The sequence below is a fragment of the Mytilus edulis genome, chromosome 14 (genome assembly GCF_963676685.1).
Source record: "Mytilus edulis chromosome 14, xbMytEdul2.2, whole genome shotgun sequence".
Classification (NCBI taxonomy): Eukaryota; Metazoa; Mollusca; class Bivalvia; order Mytilida; family Mytilidae; genus Mytilus; species Mytilus edulis.
The window spans coordinates 44,479,548-44,505,532 of record NC_092357.1 but is presented as its reverse complement, the minus strand read 5'-3'; the positions used below and the strand labels follow the sequence as shown (position 1 = coordinate 44,505,532).

The following is a 25,985-nucleotide window of genomic DNA, read 5'->3' as shown; positions in this document are numbered from 1 at the left end:
AGGTGAAATGTAAAAAATGTAGAAATTCAAAATTGATACTATTAGTGAAACGAACATTACTTAAGGTATAAAGGAAGCTTACATCTACCACCACTTTCTTTGAGTGTATGCTAGCTTTATTTGTATGTTTGAAAGGCAAATGCATAATCGAAACTGAAGAACCTTAATAAAAAATTAAAAAACATATTATTGTGCTAAAATGACGCTATGTGACATCAAATAGAATTATAATCCTGGTACTTTTGATAACTATTTACAGAAAATGAACAAATCAATGATATTTCATGTCGACAATACTAGGACAGATTTACATTGGAAACTAAGTATCAGCAGTAGCATCAATTATACTCTCGACTTTAGCACATTTTGTTAGAGTTTTTGTTAGATTTATTAATATTTGTGTTCTAATTTTGTTTCAGTTGTGATTTATATATACACAAATTTGAATGCTGAATTCTACGTGTTTGTCACATGCATTTACTTATTATATAAAAAGAAGGAGATGTGATACAATTGTCAATAAGACAACTCAAAACCAGAGACCACATGACAAAGAAGGAAACAATTATAGCTTACTGTATGATCTTCAACAATGAGCAAAACCCACATTGAATAGTTGTCTACGCAAAATCTCGAAATGACAAAAATATTTCAGTTCAAACGTGGCATAGAAATTACAACACAACAACAAAAAAGTCACTTAGTGCATATATGAGGGTACTCATAGTTACTGACAACTAATTTAACATTAATACCAACTAACAAACCGTATGTCTATTTGGGTTGCCTGATTTTGTTAATATATGTAACGGAATTATAAACAACTGTTTACCAAGATGGAGGTCTAGCGAGCAAACAATCCAGGTTTAACTTAAGCCATTATTGTCTACAGAAAATACGTGTACCAAGTCAGAACTTGACTGTTGCTGTTCACTCGTTCTGTTTATTGAAAACGTTTGATTTTGTCGTTTTCTTTGCACCTCCGCTTCTGTGATATTTTTATAAACTCATCAAATACATCAACATCAGATTCGCGTTGCAAATACGCATCTCATCTGTTCATTGATGTTTAGTTATTAGACATTTGACTGAAGCTCAAAAACATTTAATGGACTTTAAAACTTACGTATTCAGTTTAAACACTAAGATCTTATAACCCCAATCATGAAAGTCGATTTTTCAAACCTACCTTCAGTTTTTGATTGTGATGAATTGTTTTATTATTATTTGTTGTATCCTAGTTCAGATATCAATTATCAGCTTTGTGCAATATATTATTCTTTTTGTTGAATCACGTCATTTTAACTTTTAAAATCAAAACAAAATAAGCGTTTGTAAATTTAAAGTAAATAAGCATTTTTTTCAGCACAATTTAGAGTAAGGTAACGTTTTGACATGAAATGACTTTTACCATATTTAAACTTAAGATAACATGTCTATGAGTGCTTGAAGTCAATGAATTTTACAAATACAAATTCGTTTCTCCCCTGTTACAATGAAACCACGAAAATATGTAACCAACGAATAATAATGAATCAACAGTATAGGCATTTTGCTTTGAATAAGTTTTATTATTCCAGCGGCTTGTATTTCTGAAAACTACCATCGTATAATTATTGTTACCATTTTAACAACACCTTTCATTTTCCTTATGTGCAGGAGAAAACAAATTTATAAACTATTAATATTTCAATGAAACATTTGTCAGATAGACTTGATCAACAATCATCATTTGGAAAATGAAATTATTTACGACACAATTTTTCTAAAAAGATAATTGAATTATTCATTAATTTATTGAGGTTAAAGTACTACAGGAAGTATTCAGATAGTGAAGTGTTTTTTTCTTTTTTTATCATACATTAATAAATAGGATAAAAGGTAAAATAACGGACATATTTCAGATTTCTTTCTCTTGAAAACGGTGTCTCTGTCTCCTCGTCTACTTATTCGAGTGCATGAATTCCTCAGTGGCGCTATAAAAAATTACCCTGTTGTTGTTGATGTTACAGTTAATATAATTGAATTTTGAAGATTTATTGCACTAGTGTAATATTCGAATTTATTGCACGCCAAATTTTGGTTACGTTCTGTGGGAAATGTTATATTGCTATACAATAATATGTTCTGTTTCTTTTTACGACTTTATAATGTGTGTAGCCCTTCACTAATTTAAGTTTAAAACAAGTAAATCTAAGATGAGTTTTAAGCCCAAGAATGCCTTCTTTCTTATTCATATTTTTTTTTTAAATCCGGAACATTCCGGAACATTCATTTAAAAAACCAGCCAGACGTTTTAAATGTTTCTCTCGGAACACACGGACAATGAAAAACACTGAATTGTTACTGAATTATAATGAAATTGTTCGTCGTTTGTGTCAAAATGAAATAAAATGAATACCTCTATTACATTTACTATATTAGCAAAATAGCAGTAAAAATTCGTCTCGCTTGTAATTAACTTGATTTCCACTCGAAGAAAGCGGATCAATTCACTTGAGAGAAAAAACACAATCTCCAACGGACACTATACAAACCGTGTTTTCAAAGTTATTTTTAGATTTATGGTTTTTAATCTTTCGTCATAACCACCTGTTAAAAGATCGTATTTCGGGTTTTTACAATTCTTCAAGAAATGAAGAAGTGATACTGCAAATGAGTATACTGGACTTGTTTGGTTATTTTCCCTCTCAAGTACACAAATGAATTGAAATATCAAAAACATGCATGGTTAAATTCTGTACAATGTATATTTGAGAATATAACTTTACAACTTCGATCACACATCTTTTGGCACAATATACTGGTCAATTCGCTGTACAGGTAAGTGTTAAATAACAGGACACGAATGAGTGATACTGCAAAAAGTCAAATCACAAAAATACTGAACTTATAGAGGTACGACAAGTGAGTATGTTGCATTTGTATGCCCTCTCATATTTAAAAAAGAATTGAAATATTAAAATAACATGTGTGATCAAATGCTATACAATGTAGATTTGAAAAATATTTGTACGATTTTAATCATACATATTTCACGTGTAATTCATATATGACTGGGGTCCCCAATTTTTGTTGTGATACAACTAGTTTTAAAAAAAGACTTTCAAGATTCAGTTTGTTAGTTCAACTTGTTAAAACTTTTTAACCCGGTTACAAAAGCAACGAACAGCTGGACAATATGTGTGTCGTTTTGAATGCATTTTGAGACAGGATCTTATAATTCTATTTTATCCATGATTCTTACGGAAAAAATTCACTTATACAGTAAAAAGAATTCAGCCATCTGTTAAATTGTAAAGTAATATAATGGTAGGGTAAATATACTTGTATGTCATTTTGTTTATAATTTTTGTGATGAAAATTTGAACAAACCAGTATCGTACCTTAATTGTACTTAAAGTGTTTTTTTTATTAAAAGTATTATCGCGAGTAGGTGGATGATGTATTCTTAAACATTAAGAACATGATACTCAAATTTCAACTTTTAATAAAAAGATTTGTTCGACACATTCATGAACTTATAATTTAAATTGCTACAATTGTTTTGTTTCGCTAGTATGTTTACCATATGAACTTTCATTTTCAAAAATAGCCTTTGCAAATTGATATGAACTATTTATCAAAGCGGACATTTTTAAATATCATCATCAATTATTTAACTTATTGAAATCTCCTTTTGTAATCATGTTTGTTTCTAATGTTAAACCATACCCTAATTTGAATTCACATGTAGTTAGTCATTGGATTAGTTTTATAAGTGCTAGGTAATAAACATGATAAAGGTTATATGAAACTAAATTGTTTGAACAACAGATACCAGGAACATGAATGACTGACACAAGTAAGTATATTTTAAAATCTCTGTTTGTACCTTTTCAAAATCTGGAGCCTTTTATTTAGTAGATGTGGTTGATTATTGTATCTCATATTTATTTTTCTTTAAATATCTTTTTTTATTTAATTGTTGTTTACACTCTTGGCAATATTCTGTTCTCACGTGCTTTATAAAGCTAGTTTTACATGATGTTGTTCTTTTGCAGAATTCAGGTATTTTGTGACGAGTGGACATTTGTCTTATTTGCAATTATATCTCATGTCTGTATTATTTTATCACCTGACCCACAGCGACACGTGAAATCTTCTCATTTCGCGTTCCTAGCCCATCGTTCGTCGTCGTTGTTAACTTTTTTCTATTAAACTTCTGGACAAAGATTTAACCAACAAACATAATCACTGGAGTATTCGATCAAAAAACTGTGTCTGATGACAACACCTGTCTATGTGACTGGCATTGCTAAACATAAAACATAAGGCAAAAAGTAATTAAATATAAGAAGATGTTGTATTCCTGCAAATGAGACAACTCTTTATCCATGTCACAATTTTTGTAATGTAAACAACTATAGGTCAAATAACAGTTTTCTATTAACTTAAAAACCACTATAGAAAAATTCAATCTGACTGGATAAATGTTCTATATACTCTAAAATCTTTAGACGACTTAAAGTTACCAACAATACAAGATAAACAGAAATATGTTGTGTGCAATTCAATCCAAAAAGTATTTAATTTATTAATTTTAGTTCCTCAGGCCACATGGATCAGTATTTGGATGTAAACACTAACTGTTTTGAATGGTTTCGATTGTATTGAAACTGATATCACATTATTTTTTGTACGTTTTAGGTTCGTATATAACAAAACAGACAGCCTTATATAATATTATCTCTTTTTCAGGAAAACATATTTATCAGCAAGCGGATTGATAGCTTTAAGACTTTCCTATTTATTGTGGTAATGTTTTTAAATGGTATGTAAAATATTGATACATACATTTTATGCATGTTTTGTGAAGTCCCTTTTTGACAGCTATTTCTGTTCAAATTCAGTATTTTGCCTCGGTAACAGGTTAGTATTGCAATATAGTAAAAACTCTGACTTTCCGTCTTTATGATCGGCATAGCGTCAGCACTTTAATGTCATATGACAAACCATATACTTGCCCTGGGTGGTTTACCATATATATTGTAGACTTTATTTTTTTTAACAAATTTACTACATTTATAAACTGCTTGCCCATGGAATATTTAATGAATCTGGTTAAAACATAGTGTTTGGTTATCAATAACATTTTTTTCGCGACACAATAATGTGCTAGGTTGTCATTATATGCAGTTAAATATTTATAATGATTTTAGTTATCATTGGTGGAGATAGATTTTAAAATTGTAAAGCAATGTTATAAGATTAAAACAAAACCATGAAAAATTACCAACAACTGATTTGTATGTGTTTGACCTTTTATGCCCATACTTTTAAAACTGAATTACATTTTTAGATACATAGTGACTAGAAGTTCCTTCATAAAATAAGTTCCAAATGGGAACAATATTCTGCAATATTATTTCCACTGGAATAAATATTGCAGTAAATGTTCCTAACGGAATAAATGGTATAGAATACTTGTTCAAACAGGGAGATATTATGACGTTATTTATAACAACGTTTCCATTGGAACTTCTTTTAGGTGGAACACATATACGTTGACAACTGTACCTTTCAGATTACTACGTTGTTGGTTTTTTTTTAATTAAAACAAATGAGTAATAATTGCAATTTGTTCAATCACAAATATTTAGAAATCCATTTGTGTAATAGGATTTTTATAATATTCATTTCAATATCATTTGTTATGTCACACGTATGGTATTAACTATGTTTAAAAAATAAAATAAAAATTGAGACAACATCGTTTGAAGCTCCAATTCCAATTATAATTGATATGTATAATTTGATATTCCCAATTGATTTCCTGTTTGAAAAGTATTTTTTTTCTATGATTTCCAAATGGCAGACAAAATGCACAGTTCTTTGGTTTTAACAAAATTGTACAGTAGTCAAATCAACATCATACATTAAAAATGTCAACATTTATATTGATTCTTCATGAACATTAATTTCTGTTTTCGCATCATTCATGTCATTTCTAATTAATTAGTTCTGAAAGTCAACAAAACATATATGAACAAAAGTCATCAAAGATACCAGATTTAGAGTTTTGTTTACAAGACAGGAGTTTTATCTACAAAAGGCTTACATCTACCCATGCCAGTAGTCAGCATTTCGGCGTTGACATGAATATCATTATATGGGCATTTTTTATGAATAAGTGTGTGCAAAAGTATCAATTATTAAAAAACGAACGATTTTTTTTATCTCAGGTATATACTACATGTTTATGCACCTTACTTAGACGTTTTTGACGCAACCTTTTGAATTTTTGGTCTTCAGTGGTCTAAAATTATTACTTTTTTTTTTAGCTTTTTGACTATTTTGATCTGAGCGTCACTGAAGCGTCTCATGTAGACAAAACGAGCATTTGGTGAATCAAATTATAACTATTATTAGTGATGTTCGAACAACGTACGAAGTTAAAGATTATGTATTATTCAAAATTCCGAAAGGTTCCACACTCATTTTAATAAGGATTAGTACTTATGCAAGACATTTCAGTATGACTTTTTTTAATTAAACCAGTTCGGACGAATTTCTAGGTTTCTTTTTACATCCAATGAATTATCTTAAAATCTTTGTTTTTGTTGAATAGTGTTAAAAAATATTTTGAAAAAGAACACAATCATGCATGTTAAAACCTCTGTATCGTCAAGACTTCTCCAACTAAATTCCAGTATTTAAATACACACAATAAAAGATGGCTGATTCCTAAATTTTTTGTGATAATAGAGAGAAAAAAGGGAAAGTACTGATTCGATAATGTTTACTTTTTGATATTGTGATATATTTGAAGCAGTTGTTTTTAAGTTTCTTCGGATTGGATAACATTTTTATCTTACCTCAAATAATAATGATTCGATAATGCTTACTTTTTGATATTGTGATATATTTGAAGCAGTTTTTTTTAAGTTTCTTCGGATTGGATTAAAAAATTATCTTACCTCCTTGCATTTCTAGGAACATGATCGTTTAAAAGCAACCGCATGGAGACCGTGTATATTCCCATATTAGGTTAGTATGCGCGGCTTATTGCTATACACGGTTAGTTGGGGTTAAGTATGTTCAGACTTCTCAGCAGATACTGTTTACTTGTACACATCAATATCACTCTTTCGTTTTAGATCATTAATTTTTATATGTTGATGATTGGTTAACTCTTTCACAATCATCACTCAATTCTGAATGTTTATTTTCGCTATTTTCCTTATAGGTGGCTTTGCAAAAACCAAAGAAAGGACAAAGAGACAACAAGAAAACGCTTCACCTATAAGTAAGTTTTTTGAAAATTAGTGATATTGCCTCCTTTGACATTCAAAGATAGAGGTATCCATACTCTCCACCACTGAAAGCAAGTAGTGTAAGCTAAGGATAATCACAGACCGGACATACAGAAAACTCATTTTGTATAACAATTTTGGACTTGTAAAGATACTCCTCGCTTCTTCGTATAGGTAATTAACTTATATAGAATAACGTGTAGAGACCGAATAGTGTAAAAAGGCTTATCTGTTCGTGTGTATACTGTGTTTTAGAATTTATGTTGCGACATTTGAAAAATTTTGATTTCTCCTTTGATACATATTTTTTTTCATCCAGTACCCAACAAATTACGTCGATGGAACAAACTGTTGGATGAGACGATTCTTGTCTAATTATTTGCTATCTTTTACTCTTGAATTATCCATAAAATGCTGTACATTTTCTCGGAAATATTATGTACAGTCAATCAGATCCCTTTATAGCTATGGTATCTCGTACTTTATCTCATCTTTTAGCTAGCTATAAAACAAGGATCAATCTACCATTTTCTACATAATTTAGAAAATGCCTGTACCATGTCTGGAATATGACAGTTGTTATCCATTCGTTTGATGTGTTTGTACTTTTGATTTTGCCTTTTGATTTTGGACTTTCCTTTTTGAATTTTCCTCGGAGTTCAGTATTTTTGTGTTTTTACTTTTAGGATCTGACCAATATCTTATCCTATCATTACAGGTTGTACTTTTGTGAATATAGACAATGCAATTTTCAATAGGAACTTCCTTTCCGGGTAAAGTTGTAATACTTTAACTATAAAGTATCGTACACAATTGTTTGATAGCAAAGTTGATATGACTCTTTTGTTATTCAAAAGGTCAAAACATAGGGCTGTGTGGCATATTTTCAATTTATATATGCCCCAAAGTTCTAAGAATTTAAATTATACTAAAATTATGTACCTTCCTTACATGTGGAGCAGGATCTGCTTACCCTTCAGGAGCATTTGAGATCACCCCTAGTTTTTGGTGGTGTTCGTGTTGCTTATTCTTTAGTTTTCTATGTTGTGTCATGTGTACTTTAGTTTGTCTGTTTGTCTTTTTCATTTTTAGCCATGGTATCTTTCGTCCCTTTTTTGTCTTCACTTTGAGTCTTCTTCAGAGTCCATTATCGCCAGTAATATGTTTTTATATAAGGGTAACATTCCCAAGTTATTATAGATCATATTTATGAACCATGTAAACATAAATCTTTTAATATTTTGTAACTCCCCAAGAGGCGTGACTTGTAAAACAGCCGTATTTAACAGAGCAAAACATAAAGAACCTGTGGTATTATGTGAAGTAACGCAACCTATTCAAGCTAATTGCAGATGTTATGCTCTGTAATGCTTCGTGCCCCTTCTTTACTAAACTTAGTATATGTTAACTTTGCAAAGTCTATATGTCCGTCTTTTTATTTTGGCCTTTTTGCAGGTTCGTCTGACCCTGCCCTCATTTTCCAAGCTATTTGGTCAGTGTTTATGCTTTTGTCCTTATTTTAATATCTATTCAATACTATTCGATAGATAGATTTTAAGAAAGTGTACATGTTTGTTTGATACTGCTATCAGCTTGAAATCTTAGTGATGGGTCAACGTTAAGTTTTTTTAAGATTTGGGTCAGCTTTCATTAATATATCATCAATGATGCATGGTTGATCATATGATATAATATGTCTGTCTTGCAGGCTATTTCTTTTAGTTTAAAGGTCATTTAAGTTGTTTTGGTTCTCATGTAAAATAAGCAAGATGCCAATTTTTACTGTTGACATGAATGGTTTTAGGATATTGACTTGATGAAACCTGAATTGCACTAGAAAAACATTACAGAATATTCCACAAGAAAAAAACACAGATAATTCCAAATAGAAATATATGAAAATCATGTCAAAATAGAATAGGCTAAACAAGATGCTTTTGTGTACTGTTATATATCAGTTTTTAGATACGCTTACTTTTCACATCTGGATATTTTTTTCTGTAATGATAAGTTATGGTAAATGCTTTTATTGAATTCATACTGCATGTTTCTGTACCTAGAGACATCAGACAAATACATATTTAAGAAGAACAAGGTGTTATATTTATATCAAACTCAACTTATTTTACTTTACATTAGTCCATTCTAGCCATATCGTTGCGATTTAATTGATCGATTTTAAAACTAACTTGACGTAGTTAAATAGTACAGATCTAAGTGTTACATATTAATAACGAATTCTCTTCGGCTTATTTTTCTTATTGCGATTATCGTAAAAATAAATCGTTCACGAAAATAAGTTTGTTATCACTATTTGTTATTTTCAGAAGTATGTCGAGGAACTAAAATGGGCATGAGTGTTAGTGGAACCTCTCAAGATCACTATCATTTGTATAAACGTAGATACACAAACTGTACATATGTAGATGGAAATTTGGAAATTACCTTTTTAGATAAAAATGAGGAGAATTCAGATTGGGATTTGACTTTCTTGGAATCCATTGAAGAAGTCAGTGGATACGTTTTGATTTATTCTGTTTTTACTCAAGAGTTGCATTTAAGGAACTTGCGTCTTATTAGAGGAAATCTGCTGTTCTCATTTAAAGGAGAAAAGTTATATAGCTTAGCGTTTATTAGTAACAGTAAACCAGGAACTACAACAAGAGGATTGATGTACCTAGGAATGAAAAGTTTGCAAGGTAATATCCAATGAACTTATGATCATAAATATAAACCTTATTTACTAAGATGTTAGGAGATGATTGAGGTTGAATACACTCGGTTGTCAGCCTCAATCGTTATAACATTGATAATCATCGTATCAACGCTAAAATGAAAAAAAAGAAATTCTATGTTTTCATAACTTACGGAGGAACCCCGTTAGGTAATTCACATATATCAAATTTTAGGTAATTCACATATCGAAAAGTGCATCTGACAATAGTAAATAGTTTTTCTCAAATAAAGTAACAGATCATTTTACAACGTGTCATATATATAAAGCAAAGCCACTGACTATGTATTGCAAAATATTGTGATTGAAGGAAATGAGCATAGACCTTATAATGAACACTTCTAATTTACTACCGTTGTTAGTATAGTTCTGATCATTATCACATGATTAACCACAACTGAAAAATAAGAATACAACAATTACTGTAACCTCACCCAACATCCTTTTTTAAGTTGATTTTGGTACTAAAACTGCTTAAATTATCATGAACATTCAAAATTACGTCGCATAGACCTATTAATTAAAAATTTTGTGTGTTATTCAGTTCAGTCTACATACGACCCGAGTTTATACACGTGTACCTGTACATTGACGGTTGTAAATACATACCATGATTAGACACATTACCGCGTTAGAGTAATTACGATTAGTAGCATTGGCATACTGAGGAATATTTAGTACAGTTAGTTTGCCATTGTTTGTTTTAGTTGGACATGACTTTATTAAGGGTTCATCATAAAAAAGAACGAGGTACTGCAAACATTCTGTGTTTTTGCTAGAGAACCTTCTAAACATAAAACTAGTTATCTTTGTTTCGAATTAGTAAAATTTGAACTTATATCACTTTCATTATAATTATACACAGATTACACCATAAACCAGTGAAATGGCATATATCTGTACTCGACTTTATTGTGTTTTACTCGACCAGTCTGAATTGGTCTGCAAATTACTTGTAGTCTGAACTGGTACTTGACTTTTTCTAGACCAGTCAGTTTCTTTGTACTCGTACTCGAAAATCAACCAATCAAAATGCTGGATTTCATGTTTCGAGCATGATTTTTGTGATCCGAGCACTGAGCAAAGTTTTATGAATTCAACCCCTGGTACTTAACCATTTTATAAGTGTTTGAAAAATTATCGACTTTGTCTGAAACATGTTCGACTTAGTCTTAACCATGCTTAACCTAGTCTAAACCATGCATGTTGTCGTTCACTTGTAATAATACTTCCTTTGACCTACGAATAACAGCAATCAATACTTCTCACACAATCCTACTGGCTTTTTTTCTGTAAAATTTATATTTTATATTTCAAATACACATAAACATGCAAAGAAACTGTTGAAATATTATTGTCTGATACTGAAATAGATATTACTCACATAATGATCTTGCTACCTATGACTATCTTAAATTTTCCTTAATTTATAAAGGTTGCGATAAATGGTACATTTGAATATTTATCGTTGACTTGCATTTAAGATTCATGTCGGTCAAATCTTAATGGCGTCTGAAACCCTATTCAAAAAAGCACCAATTTACAATTACGGATACTATCTTAGTTAAGTAGACCCTTTGTAAAAATACAACCCTCTATAGGGGAAATCATCATAATAAAAAACACCAGCCACGATATATTCAAATTGAAATTGATTCAGAAGAAAATGTGCAAAATGCCCGTGCTAATGAAAGTATTTATCATCACACTGTTAAATATACAATCAAAAAAAAAATCTACACGTTTGTATTCAATATCAGATCAACTGTCTTACGTACAAACCTTACTTTGTATGCCCCATCTACGATAGAAGAGGGGCATTATGTTTTTGGTCTGTGGGTCCGTTCGTGCGTCCATCCGTCCGGTCGCCCGTCCGTCCGTCCGTTCGTCCCACTTCAGGTTAAAGTTTTTGGTCAAGGAAGTTTTTGATGAAGTTGAAGTCCAATCAACTTGAAACTTAGTACATATGTTTCCCATGATATGATCTTTCTATCTTTTATGCCAAATTAAAGGTTACCCCATTTTCATGGTCCCCTGAACATAGAAAATGATAGTGTAAAGTTCACGTTAAAGTTTTGGTTAAAGTATTTGGTAAATGTAGATTTAGATGATGTTGAAGTCAATTATACGGTCCACTGAACATGGAAAATGATAGTGCGAGTTGGGCATCCGTGTACTATGGACACATTCTTGCTTTATCATAAAATCTACAAAAGTAACTCATGAGTTCTTCTACATGTTCTATGTTTGTTCATAAAGCTGCATTTTGTTTGTTTTTTGTAGAAATTATGAATGGAATGGTCTATTTTTACAACAATAACTTGTTGTGTTTTGAGCGAACAATCCATTGGGCGGACATCAATCCCAGTGTAACACCACATGCTAGATACAGCTTTAATAATACGTATTACAAACGGAGATGTAAGTATTGCAGTTCATCTAACATTTTGGCCGAGGGTAAATGATATCATCCATACACATATTATGACCTATCATGATAGGACACTATATGTTATACACCATTACGAGACAAACGGCACCATTGTAGTAATTTTGTTCATTTGTCTGCTTTCTCAACACAACGTTGTCAACATTTTTCTTGGAAACAGTTTGACTTCGTATCTTGTGAGCAGCTTGGCAGTAATTCGATATAATCCTTTATAACTTTTTTTTGATTTGTCAGACATTGTCTTCGTGTTTGAAAATTCTTTTAATTGGTCATTCAGCTGTTGTTTGACAATGTTTAATGTGTCCAAACTTTTTTTTGTGAAATTGAAATTCTTTCAATGTCTTCCAATTTTTTTAAACCTGAATCCGATTGATATCAGTCCGAACGGTTAAACTTGTTCCTCTGTTTATAATAAGCGTTATAGAAACTCTATGAGTTTGTCAAAAGATAGGATGAAATAAATAGTACAAGACCTATGTGTGCACATTTTAAAGTCAACAATTGTGAAGTTACCATGAGAAAGTGTTTTAATTGCCATCATGCCCTTGCTTTGATCTTGATTTGTTATTGACGTGCCATTTGGAAGAAATATGTATCATATTTCCTTTGACAGAGTTTTGTAAAATCTCGTGTCAATTTGTTCGATGTTGTATATGTCAAATTTCAAACCCTTTATTACCGTGCTAGCCTTGGTAATTGCTTTGGTATAACTCAGTTACAGGACCTGGTGCACACAATCAATTATATTTTGGTATGTGTTCATGAGTGAATGTAAGTTATTTGAAAAATATCATTTGAATTGAAATATCTCACATATAGGGCTTTTTTTTTTTAAAAGTTTTAATGACGGCTGTGATATGTAAAAGAGATTAGAAAGATACCAGAACATTCAAACTAATAAATCGAAAATAACATGACAACTGCATAGCTAAAACAGAGAAACAGACAAAAAAGTAGACAAAACACAACTTAGATAAAAAATATAAAGACAAAACAACACAAATCTAACCAATACATGGAGTTATATAAGGAGCTATGGAAGGTAAATTATGGTAGTTTATGCAGATTACAAAATTAATTTTAATGTGTTAATCATTCAATTATAGGTGGTGAATGTCATCCAGCATGTTATAACACGAAGACGGATTCTAAACAATGTTGGGGAGAAGGTCCAGATATGTGTCAAACATGTAAGTTTTTGCTGTTTGTAAACATTTTTGCAAGTAAGCATACAACCAATATCTACAAACTACATGTAGTTTACTAATAAATGCATTAAAGCGTACATCAAATCTCTATAGATTTAATACAATCATTTACATCTTGCTGTTATTTAAAAACTATACATACAACTTTAAGAGTTTTCAAGAATATGATCCTCACAACATATGGTGGGTTGAACGGGTTCGAACCCTGGCTAGGTCAAAACACGCAAATCATGCGGCATTTACAAATACTGGATGGCTAGAAGTCAGAATAATGTGTCCAGGTAATATTACATGTCTTCTTATGGACTGTTACCCTGTGAGCTAACACGTCAAAAGGTTGGATCAGCGTGTTGGTCTAGTACAAAACAGGGGAAGTATGAATATCACCTTTAAATACATATCAATGTTTCACTGGACGTTAAGCCATCCATCGATCGTCATCATTGAACATCAGTTCGTATTTGAGGGGGTAGACCTTGGTTCAGGGAGATAACTCTTTAAATCAGTTAAGCCTTTGTAAAGGTCAAGTTCATCAATGTATTTTAAGCATTCACCTGAAACAGATTGAAAATAATCTATGTAACCTAGAAGCTTAGAATATATTTTTGAAAATGGTTGACACAAACGTACTAATGATTTTAAGAGTTATTTCCCTTAACCTAGGTCTACCTCCCTAAATGGTTGTATAAATACATGTGAGCTATTGGCATCACTTGTCGTTTGTAGTTGTTGTACGGAGTTGTAAACTTACTCAAAACTTTTCTTCAGAAACAACTGGAGTAGCAAATGTTACAATAATCTAACTGAATGTTCCTCAGTATAATTTATTAAAAAATGTCATTCTACGATATGATCAGTTATTCAAAATGGCAACAGTTGCCATATGAAAACCAAGGAGTGATGTTTTAATTCAACCGTTGACATAAAGTATTTGTATACAGCTATATATTTGAGATAATTGAAGTGAGCATAATTGATTACTACTCAGCTTATAATATGAAATTTCCTTTACCATCCTTCAGTTCTCATAGACTGGAATTTTGATGTCAAATGGCTGCATCAATACAGGTGAGCTCTTGCCATCACATTTTGTCGTCGAAAACTTACTAACAAGTATTATTTTCTGAAAACTATAAAAATCTATTTCAAATTCACTGGCTAAATATTTCTTTATCGTACGTAAATATGAGGGCTTTCAATAAACACAGTCGATGCTTCTGACTGTCAGAAAACTCATCAATTTAAAGAGAAGGTCATACATATGTTAACGTAACTGATTTACAATTTCAGTGAACCATGCAGCCGTTTGTAGCTATGCATGTGAACATTGGTGTTTTGGTAGTTATCCAAACCAGTGTTGCCATCCTGAATGTGCTGCTGGTTGTCGTGGATTAAAGCACACCGATTGTTATGTAAGCCAGCTCTGCATTTATTGGTTACATACATTCCGTATGGTATTATACTTAAATATAAAAAAAGCATGCTTATAACTGCCATACACATAAGCTGAGATAATTACCTAAATTTGGTAACATACGCAATGTAAGGATGCAAGTTACCAATACTGCTATACAACAAGGCCTTAAAATCGTTTGCGACCAAGAGTTAGAACGATTCCTCAGTAAAGGACCTAAATATCGTCCCCTGTCAATTTTTAATTGAAATGTGTATCGTAATATCAATCATGACTCATTCCGTATTTACTGTTTCGTGTGTTTAAAATGGATAAAACGGGAAAAAGCTGACAAAAAATCAGTAATGAACATAGTTGATATATGTATACAACATTTTTAAGAACATTTTACTCTCAACAACAACCATAAAAACCCTATTCCACGTGTCAAACATAACATAAAAGAACTAAGCAAGGAATTTGCTGACCGGCTAAAAAATCTGCTTATAATATCATTATTTTTTACGTATATTTTACATTGAGGTTCTGCAAAAAGAAATATCCAACTCACCAACATTCAAACTGACTCCATTTTCAGAAAACGATATCTATAACAAACATAAACTATGATGTACTAGATAAATTGCATGCATATAATGGTGATTTTGAATCTGTTCAAAGTTTTGATATTTCTACCCTATTTATCATATATCCTTATTAAGAAAATGTTCACACCTAATCAAATTGGCGTTTAAAACGTCAGAATGCGAATACATATGTTCAAACTATGTAAGGTAATTTTTAGTAGCAATAAACAAAATAACTATGTCAATTGGACATGCTTTGATTATTAATCTGCCCTTGAATTTTTACTAGATAACACTTTTGTTCACTTTTGAGGTTCTGTATATCGTCAAATTGTCGGAATTCCAATGGGGACTAATTGTGCACCACTTATTGTTTAGTATGACGCTCATTATCACTGAACTAGTATACATAATTGTTTGGGGGTCGGATGGTGAACGCATCCGGGTGCGGGAGTTTCACACTGCATTGAAGACCGATTGTTTGTCTTCGTCTGTTGTCTTCTCTTTGGTCGGGTTGTTGTCTTTTTGACACATTCCCCATTTCTATTCGCAATGTTATATGATTAACTGAAATAATACTTTTAAATTTGAAACACAATCCATTAAAACTTAGCATAAGAATAAGTACAAATGAAAGATTCAAATACCAAAATTGAAACTTTCTGATTAGAAACATACTAGTCAAGTTTGCTTTACACTACACAACGTACGTATTGATTTTGTTCCCTTCTATCTGAATCAAATATGTGATGTGTTGTGAATCGCTCAAAAAGCATTTGGATCCTTGACTAACTTTTGAAGTTAATTTTAGGCATGCAAACATTTCTCTAATGATGGTGAATGTGTCAGAAGTTGTCCTCCGCACCAGGTTTATAATCCAGTCAAATTCAAAATGGACGTAAATCCAGAAGGAAAGTTTGCATATGGTGCACTTTGTCTGAAGGACTGCCCAAGTAAGTATTGAAAATTCTTCAAGAGAATAAATTCTAAGAACGGAAATAAGAACTTTAAATGAAACAAAATATATAAGAATGTTATTTATATGGAGAAAGAAAATATCAGGTTATAATGAATACATAAGAATTAAAAAAAAACATTATCAAAAAAATATATATTATTCATGTTAAGTGGTTGATAATTGTTTGTTGACAATAGTTAGTATTTGTTGAAGTCAACTAAATGCATATTCATGACGAGTATATGAGTAATTGATATCAATGGAAACCCTGCTTTGTACTAGACCAACACGCTGAGCTGGATTTTGAATGTTTATGCTTCATAAGAAAGACAAGTCATCCTACCTGGAAACATTATTCTGTTTACGATCAAAACAGTGTGTGTTCTAACTCCTAAATGCTATGTGCTTTGCGTTGAAGCAGCAAATACTGATTATTAAGTCTTCGTTTGATATACCCATTGTTCAAACCAACATCCACATAAACTCACAGTTAAACTTATATTTTCAAAACACTTTATCAATTTGATGTGCTCAAACTCAAAAACCTTTCTTATAACGACCTTCATAGAGTAGCGCGACTTTGAAATTCAAGGGCAAATATGTGGAAATATGAGGAGCAAGGGATGTATCAAGATTGACAAGACAATGATATCAATGAACTAAGTTGATATGAAACTCAATGTTAATTTGTTTTAAAGATATAATAGGAGAGTTAACTTTGAATTTGTATATCAACATGAGGAGTTTATGATTTATTTCTAATTTCAATATAGAATTTGATCTAAAGACGAGTAACCGGAGTTATACAAGGGTACAAAGTGGGAATATCAAATGCCATCATCGTCGAGACAAATTTCCAAACACATTTATAAATGCCATTGCGTTGTCAGTTTATTTTCGATTTATGATTTTGATTGTCCCTTTGATATCTTTCGTCTCTCTTTTACATTGTTTTACATTTAAGTAGCATCTGTATTTATATTTATTTCATATCGGTGAAGAAGTAGTTTCTCTTATTAGATAACAAGGAGCCAAATGCAATTCTTTATAAGCTAGGCTTTGCTAGCTTTAAAACCAAGTTAAATCCTCAATTTTCTACATTATAAATTTATTGTACTAAGTCGGGAATATAGCAGTTGTTATCAATTCGTTCGTTGCTAGAACGTTTGATATTGACAATTTGTTAGCGACTTGTGAAGTTTCCTCGGAGTTCAGTATTTTTTGTTTTCACTTATTTATTTTTTATACTTTATTTTAAAAATTACATCTGTCTTTAATAAAAACAAACAAACTGACCAGAAATCCGATCGTTAATGGACTTTTACATGTTGATGACCAGTCGATCGTGGTTTGTCTGAAAGGGTGATGTCTAGTTTTTTTAACTTGTTGAATTTACCGTATGTATTTGTAAGATATTGAATTAAAGAAAATTTCATTTTGTATTCATTTACTGAAAATTCGCACTTAAACGATGGTAGTGACTAATAGTTTTTACTTTAACTGGTCTTCAATCTTTCCTATAGAAATAGCTCGAGTTTGCTTTCAACGATTTGAATGTATGAAATTTTTTAAAAACATGGTTCCTCATTGAAAAACAAAAAACTTTGGCATGTTGATCAATTACTAATACAAGTAGTCATTTGTAGTACAACATGAAAGTTATACATTATCACATGACAAAAGATATTAACCGGATGATTATGGTAAATATCATAGATCTACTTTAAGAAAAATATATTTACGGATCACTGTGTGCATATATTATAGATCATATGTTGAAAGATACAGAACTGAATATTTGTGTTAAAACCTGTCGAACAAAATTCAAGGATGTAAATGGTACTTGCGTAGAATGTGACGGTTCCTGTTCTAAAGGCAAGTATATGCATAATTATTGGCTATTACAAAATACAATAAATGCTGAGAAAAGAATTTTGTTGTTGTTCATAAAAATTAGTTAATCGAATTAGGGGTCAGTTTCTTGATTGAAATAAATCATTACATTGTTATTAGTGAACGTCCATGTAGATATGTACACTAATTGTATGAAAGTTATTATTAAAGATGGAAATATAGTCATGTTATACTTTATCTTATAAATGACTTATAGTTTGAAATTAAGTAAATGGTAGATACATTCTATTTTGTCTGGTTTGCATGCACTAAAACACTATATTTCAAATAGATTCGGTGATTTATTATTCGCAAAATATCATTGTGATACAATCAGTTTTCTGATCAAATTATATATTAGTTATGACGGGTATTAGCACATATAATAGTAATAGAAAAAAGTGATTTTTAAAATGTCAATAAGCAAAAAAATAGACCAAATAGGTGATAATCCGAATATCATATTAAATATATGTATTCATGTTTAAATACTCGAAAGTCTGCGATGAAAATGTATTTGTTCACTGAGATGGTAAAAAACATATTGACTGATTAATGTACAAATAGAAATAATACATTTTTAGAAATAGTAACCGTTTAAAAGCAGTAGCAAATTTTTAAAAATCAAATGTTTAGCTGAGATTGAAATACAAACTTTTTATACACAGTCGTTTTCTGAAAAATGGGCATTCAGCGTTTATAAGTACACATACAAAAGGGAGTTCACAATGTAAAGATGGTTTGATGTAATCTATAAAGAGATGATTTTCTTATTGTATAGAGGGTTTGCTGAAAGCATTATGTCTTGCACGTAAAAGACATCCTTGTAGATTTACATCCCTTTCCACTTTACGGCTTCGATTGCTGTCTTGCTACAAGACAGCAATCGAACCATCAACGTGGAAAGGTATTTAAATGAGTTGTAAATATTTGTTTCCCAATCCACTATAAATAAATTTGTTTAAAAGAGGAACGAAAGATACCAAAGGGACAGTCAAACTCATCAATCTAAAACAAACTGACAACGCCATGGCTAAAAATGAAAAAGACAAACAGAAAAACAATAGTACACATGACACAACATGCACAACATAGAAAACTAAAGAATAAACAGCACGAACCCCATCAAAAACTAGGGGTTATCTCAGGTGCTCCGGAAGGGTAAGCAGACCCTGCTCCACATGACTACACATGACTACACATGACAAAGAGGATCAAGCTCTAAATAGAGATGTCGGGTAACCAAAAAAAAAAAAACAGACCTCCTGAAACAGTACAAAACTCAGGTAGTTGTGTATACGATTAAGGTCAGTTTATTTTACAATCTGCATGGCTACCTTTAAAACAGGTTGGTTCTCATACTGTCATTAAAGTTTATGATAAAAATAAATGTCACGTGTATTAGTAGGGGATCTTAAATTGCATACAGAATCAATACAATTATTAAAAAGGAGGTATTAGCAATGGGTATTTTGCATTATTGCATGTCATTATAACAGTAAGAATGGTTTTAATTTTAAGCATGTAAAGGTCAAAGTGGTGGGGAATATATCACAGCCAGCAACATCAATCAGTTTGAAAATTGTACAATTGTAAATGGAAATCTCAAAATTTTAGAAGCTTCATTTGCTGGGTAAGATCTTCAAATTTAGTCTTTCCTACATTTTCTAAATCCGTCTCTGCGTTAAACTACCTTTAACAATCAATAAAACTGAAATCGCATAGCAAGGTAAGCGGCATAAACAACATAAAAAAATAAATTGCTTAGTTATGTTCAATACATTAAATGCAATCCAAATATAAGATACGTGTGCAACAACATAACAGCAAAAAAAAAACGAATTAAAGACTACGTATCCAACAATAGAGAGAGAAAACGCAACATTATTTATACTGCTGTTAATCATTACAAATTGAAAAGGACAAAAGGTTAACACACAAACTCATGATTTATATTCCTATGAAGCAGAATTTATCCAAGGCCTTGTACAAAAAGGAGAAAAAAAATTAGCCCAGTCTTTTCATTTCACCTTTCGGTATATTGATGATGTACTGTCTCTTAATAATAATATATTCAGTGATCACTTACATTTCATAGCTAGCTCAAAGTACGTTGATTTTGTTGAGCGGGGAATACTGCTTTCTCAAAAGTTGCTACGACAGGGCTATGAATCAATCAAATTAATGTCATCACTCAGTAAATATTTACGGTCGCCATCATGAGCTGATTGGCCATTATGAAAAAAAAGTGTATCAGAAATCATATCTGATATTCTTCCTCGGTCATAAGTACCTTCCATCATAACCGAACTGAACAAAGAAATAACACGACGGGTACCGTATACGATGTAGGAAATGTTTACCCTTCCGGAGCGCCTGATTCCACTCCCGGTTTTTAGTGGAGTTCGTGTTATTATTTATAACTGTTGATGCAAATGTCCTTTGGTTTTGTGAGTCTTTATTTACTCCTTGGTTTTAATTGTTAGTGTCTTATCTCCATCTGCTTTGTTTTACTTTCCTGATGTTTTACTCTGCTACGGTTGTTTGTTTTTAGTCCTGTTAAAAATGTATCACCTCTGTGGGTATTCAATATTATGATTGAATGGAATGCAAAAGGTTCTTAATTGGTGATTATCGATTAGTCAACACAACGGTTGAACTATTGCAATTGATATCGGCTTCCTTCTTAGCTACGCTCTCAACATCTAGGATTAACTTGATCATCTGATGTGCTCGACCTCCGTCTACTACGTCCAGATAGATGGTCATGACGTCCTTTGGTCTCATTCTCTTCTGCATTAATGCAAATAAATAATAACATATCATGTTCAGGTGTCGGTCTTGTAAAAAGCAGGTTTAATAATCAAATAACAATTCTCGTCTTTTTAATAATGTAAAAAAAGCATTATCAAAACTTATAGTTACCATGTTCACAGTAGTTTGAGACTGTTATCTATATGTATTCACCACACGATAACTGTCATTTTTTTTCAAAATCTTCCCGAATAATGATATTCGAGTAATTTTAGATGAAATCAGATAAAAAAAAACATTGCTAAAAGACACCCCCTTTAAAAATGGTCCCATTCTCTGTATTACAGAGATACCCAGTATAAGACACCAGGAGTTACAGTTGGCGATTTACAAGTTCTTAAGAACATCAAGGAAGTTACAGGGTATATAATGATACAGTCAAACCACACAAACTTCAGAAACTTATCTTTTCTTTCAAACCTGGAGGTTATTCATGGAAGAGAGGTTGATGCGTAAGTTTTTAATTTTACTTTTCTTCTTTTCAAATACGACAACATTGCGAATTGTCTTATAAAAAAGAAGATGTGGTATGCTTACCAATGAGACAACTCTCCACAAGTGACTACATGACTGAGAAATTAACAACTATAAATCACCGTACGGTCTTCAACACTGAACAAAGCCCACACTGCATAGTCAGCTACTAAAGGCCCCAAATGGCAATGTAAAACAATTCAAACAAAAAAACTAACGGCTTAATATATGTACAAAAAATGAACGTCAAACAAATATGTAACACATAAACAAACGATAATCACTGAATTACAGGCTCCTGACTTGGGATAGGCACATATATACAGAATGAGGTGGTGTTAAACAATTTAGCAGGAACCCAAACCTCCCCCTAACCTGGGACAGTGGTGTAACAGTACAACATAAGAACGAAATAAAAAAAAAGTTGAAAAAGGCTTAACTCATCTGATGGATACAAAACAAATACTACACAGAGTGGTCGTGGCCGTGTTTGGTGCATTTCGATGTGGTATAGTTTATTTGAGATTTTTTATGTATAATGAATATTGAATACTATTACCGTTTTATGAGATCAAAAATAGCAAATAATTGTACTTCATTTGAATTCTGCACTATTTTATGTTTTATGTAGTATGAATTATATTACAAATTTAAATCAAGTAAAAATATTCAGATTTATTTCAAATATTATATATATATATATATACATCAATTAAGAACACGACTCACTTTCTTACTTTCGCACATTCATGGCACACCGCAGATGTGACATTAGTCTTATTTTAAGAGACAAAAATAATATAATATTTTGTATTCTTTCCTTTTTTTCAGAACACAAAGTTCCTTAAATATTATGTTTACGCCACTCAGGAATTTGGACTTAATATCTTTAAGGCAAATACAAAATGGCCATGTTACTATAGCATTTAATCACCATTTATGTTACATTTCTGATATCAACTTTACATCAATGTTTGTTCATAAAAATATACAGACGGTCAGAAAAATGAAAAATAAGAAGGCAGAATTATGTAGTAAGTTCAGCTATAATTTAAAAGTCATTTGTGTTGTAGGGTAATCAGGATGTTTATGAAAAAAGTAAAATCACAAAAATACTGAACTTAGAGAAAAATCAATTCGGAAAGTACATAATTACATCGAAAAATCAAATAACAAAACGCATCAAAAACGAATGGACAAGAACTGTCATATTCCTGACTTGGTATAGGCATTTTCAATGTAGAAAATTGTGGATTAAACCTGGTTTTATAGCGCTAACACTCTCATTTTGATGACAGTCTCATCAATTTCCGTTATATTTACATTGATGCGTTAACTAAACAGAAACAGTAAATAAGATAGTCAGAATATGGGTACATCAGTCATCATCGTATAACAATTTCAAAAGGACAATTTAACAGAACACAAAAACATCTATCTACAAACACATTCATATAATTTAGTTATGTTCATTTGCTACATAATTATGCATTTTATTGATGATTAAGTAAACATCGTTTTTTCAAAAACATTGTGAAGTTCGATCTTTAATATTGTTATAGTTTTTTTTCATAAACTCTTGAGTAGATAAATAATTTTATAGCTATAACACGAAGTTTAATTAGAATAAGACCGTTGTTTTCCATTTTTTGTTTGATGTATTTCAGGGAATTTCCGTTTAAAATTTATCTAGAGTTGTTTTTTTTTTTGGCATTTTATTTGTTAGACGTTAGGAACTGTGAATGGAGTTATATTTCACTTTCAATAATCTCAAACTACATTTAATTTTATGGAACTTATATCGGATGAGGAAAAACTTTGTACTTGTTGATTATCCATTTGTTAATTTTTTATCTTAAAATCATATATAAAGCTACCAGGTGTCTTTTTAAGGTAATGTAATTATTCAAAGTCATTCACATACACCTGATTTCAATTACAGCCGATTGCATAGAGTGTGTAGCTAGAGGTAATATCTTTTGTTGGTTTGCTTGAACCGTAAAATCCTTATTAGGTCAGGTAAACTACCCTCCTTTCAGAATAGACTAGCCCCGCAGATAACAAATATATCCGCCTGTAGGACTAAACTAGTTCGAATTTAGGCTAGTATGCCTTACCTTATAATGAATTCACAGTTTAGCTAGCAAGCAAGCTAACCACAGATAATACAATTTACCTACACACTCAATGTAATCGACTGTAATGCAGTTGTCGAACTAGACTAAGTTCGTTGTGTTTTGATTTTGCATTCACAGATGCGTTTTTTTGTTATGTAAGGTTCTTGACACGTCCAAATGTATTAATTAAAGGCAACAGTAGTATACCACTGTTCGAAATTCATAAATCGATTGAGAGGGAAACATATCAAATGTAAGAGGAGACCTACGACACAACAGAAACACAACATTACAATGTAACACACGCAGAGACTATAATAAAACGATGGCCATTTTCCTGACTTGGTACAGGAAAACAAATGGTGGGTTGAACCTGAATATTTTGCAAAAATAAAGTACTTTTATTTCTATATAAGGAGATGAAGGTGAAGTATGTGACCAGAGCTGTTCAGATGATGGATGTTGGTTCAAGGGATCATCTAATTGTTTACAGTGCAGGAAGTTCAAGATAGACAATAGTAGCAATATCTGTATCAATGATTGTATACAACTACAAGGGTTGTATGAAGTAGGACATTTGTGTAAAGTATGTGATGAGGAATGTGAGTCCACATGCTCCGGCCTTGTAAGTTTTGTGATTGTTGATTTTGTCTTATTTATGCGTTCAAGCACACACGAAGCCAAACAACTTGCTTTGTTTTAATATTGTAAGAAGTGTATGGCATACTATTTTGATTGTATTACAGATTTTCACTACTCTGTTTCAAAAGAAAAAAAAAAACTTTTGATCTAGACTGTTAGACTGATAGTATATAAATATGAAAAAAAGCAGAAACAAAATAGGGGGCCGTGTGGTCGTCGTTTTCGATATATATATAAACTTTTGAAATTTGTGCAGGAAATTAGTCAATCTAGATTTTTCATACAATTAACTTTGGCAACTTTTTCTTTCCAAGCCTACAATGATAACAAATATTTTTAAATGTTTCGAAACATGGCTATTTAAACTATATATAATGATAGACAAAATGTTAAAATGGCAATATATGTATAAAAACCTGAGTACTGTCAAAATTTTAAACACAAAGAGAAGCGATAATCCTTAAAAAATCCTCACTAACCTTGATATACCAGTTAATGCAATGAGTTCATATATGTAAGGACCTAATAAAACCATTTGACGTTGCTTACATTATAAACAAGCCAGAACATAAAACATGTATTATGCCGTGTTCTCATCAAACGCCATGTACAGTAAACATGTTTCCAATAAGTTTAATATAATGTACACAGGTTTCAAATTTAAATTTGTTCACATCAGTCCACCTGGTTTTATTACCTGCACATGAGATTTTTTTACACTTTTAAACAATATGTCATTTCAATGCCCATTACATACATTCGAATTCATATTTCTTTGAAAACAGTCAAGGAACGACGATTTGACTTCAAAAAGAGGGGGGGGTATGGTTCTTTTCTTAAACAATATTCTGATCCCCAATTTGGCAACAAAAAATATGTTATGATTGCGCAAGAAAAAACGTAGGCTTCAGCTGCGTGCTTACAGACGAAGAAAAAAGAGAGAAAAGCATTTCTATCTTTTCTGTACATTGCAAAATGACGTTTTTTTATATTTCTAAGTGCAGATTACTGGATTTGAGATAGTAGCCAAACAACACCATTTACCGCACACTCTTTTTAGTAATGCATTTATGAGTGATCGTTAATTGAAAAAAGACCAGTGGCAAATATTTCAATGTACATCCAGTCGATTTGGGAAGACATTTTCAAATGAATTATGTATATGTTTTGCAATGATAATGCTTTGAGTCTTGATAAAGGGCTAATAAATCTGCGTAAAGGTTTTTTTTTATATAACAAAGCAATATATCAAGTTTACACACTAATTATGTATCAATGATTGTTATGGATATCAATTTAATTCAAAAAACGATTCTTCTTGAAATATACGTGTTAAAATTTCATGTTCTAAAAGTCTAGTTATGTGTTCATTTTAGCCTACATTCGCTATCGACTGCATGTAGACAAAACATGATTTAACC

At 31.3% G+C, this 25,985-nt stretch overlaps 1 protein-coding gene across 1 annotated transcript in view; it reads left to right on the top strand.

Moving 5' to 3' along the window:
* Positions 1-25,985, top strand: part of LOC139502640 (epidermal growth factor receptor-like) — a 346,005-nt gene that overhangs the window by 309,381 nt on the left and 10,639 nt on the right. The window contains exons 4-13 of the mRNA XM_071292168.1: positions 9,623-9,994; positions 12,313-12,450; positions 13,585-13,668; positions 14,977-15,098; positions 16,478-16,619; positions 18,392-18,499; positions 20,039-20,150; positions 21,619-21,783; positions 22,637-22,839; positions 24,339-24,547. Coding sequence (XP_071148269.1) covers positions 9,623-9,994; positions 12,313-12,450; positions 13,585-13,668; positions 14,977-15,098; positions 16,478-16,619; positions 18,392-18,499; positions 20,039-20,150; positions 21,619-21,783; positions 22,637-22,839; positions 24,339-24,547 — 1,655 coding nt within the window. The remainder of the gene's footprint in view (positions 1-9,622; positions 9,995-12,312; positions 12,451-13,584; positions 13,669-14,976; positions 15,099-16,477; positions 16,620-18,391; positions 18,500-20,038; positions 20,151-21,618; positions 21,784-22,636; positions 22,840-24,338; positions 24,548-25,985) is intronic.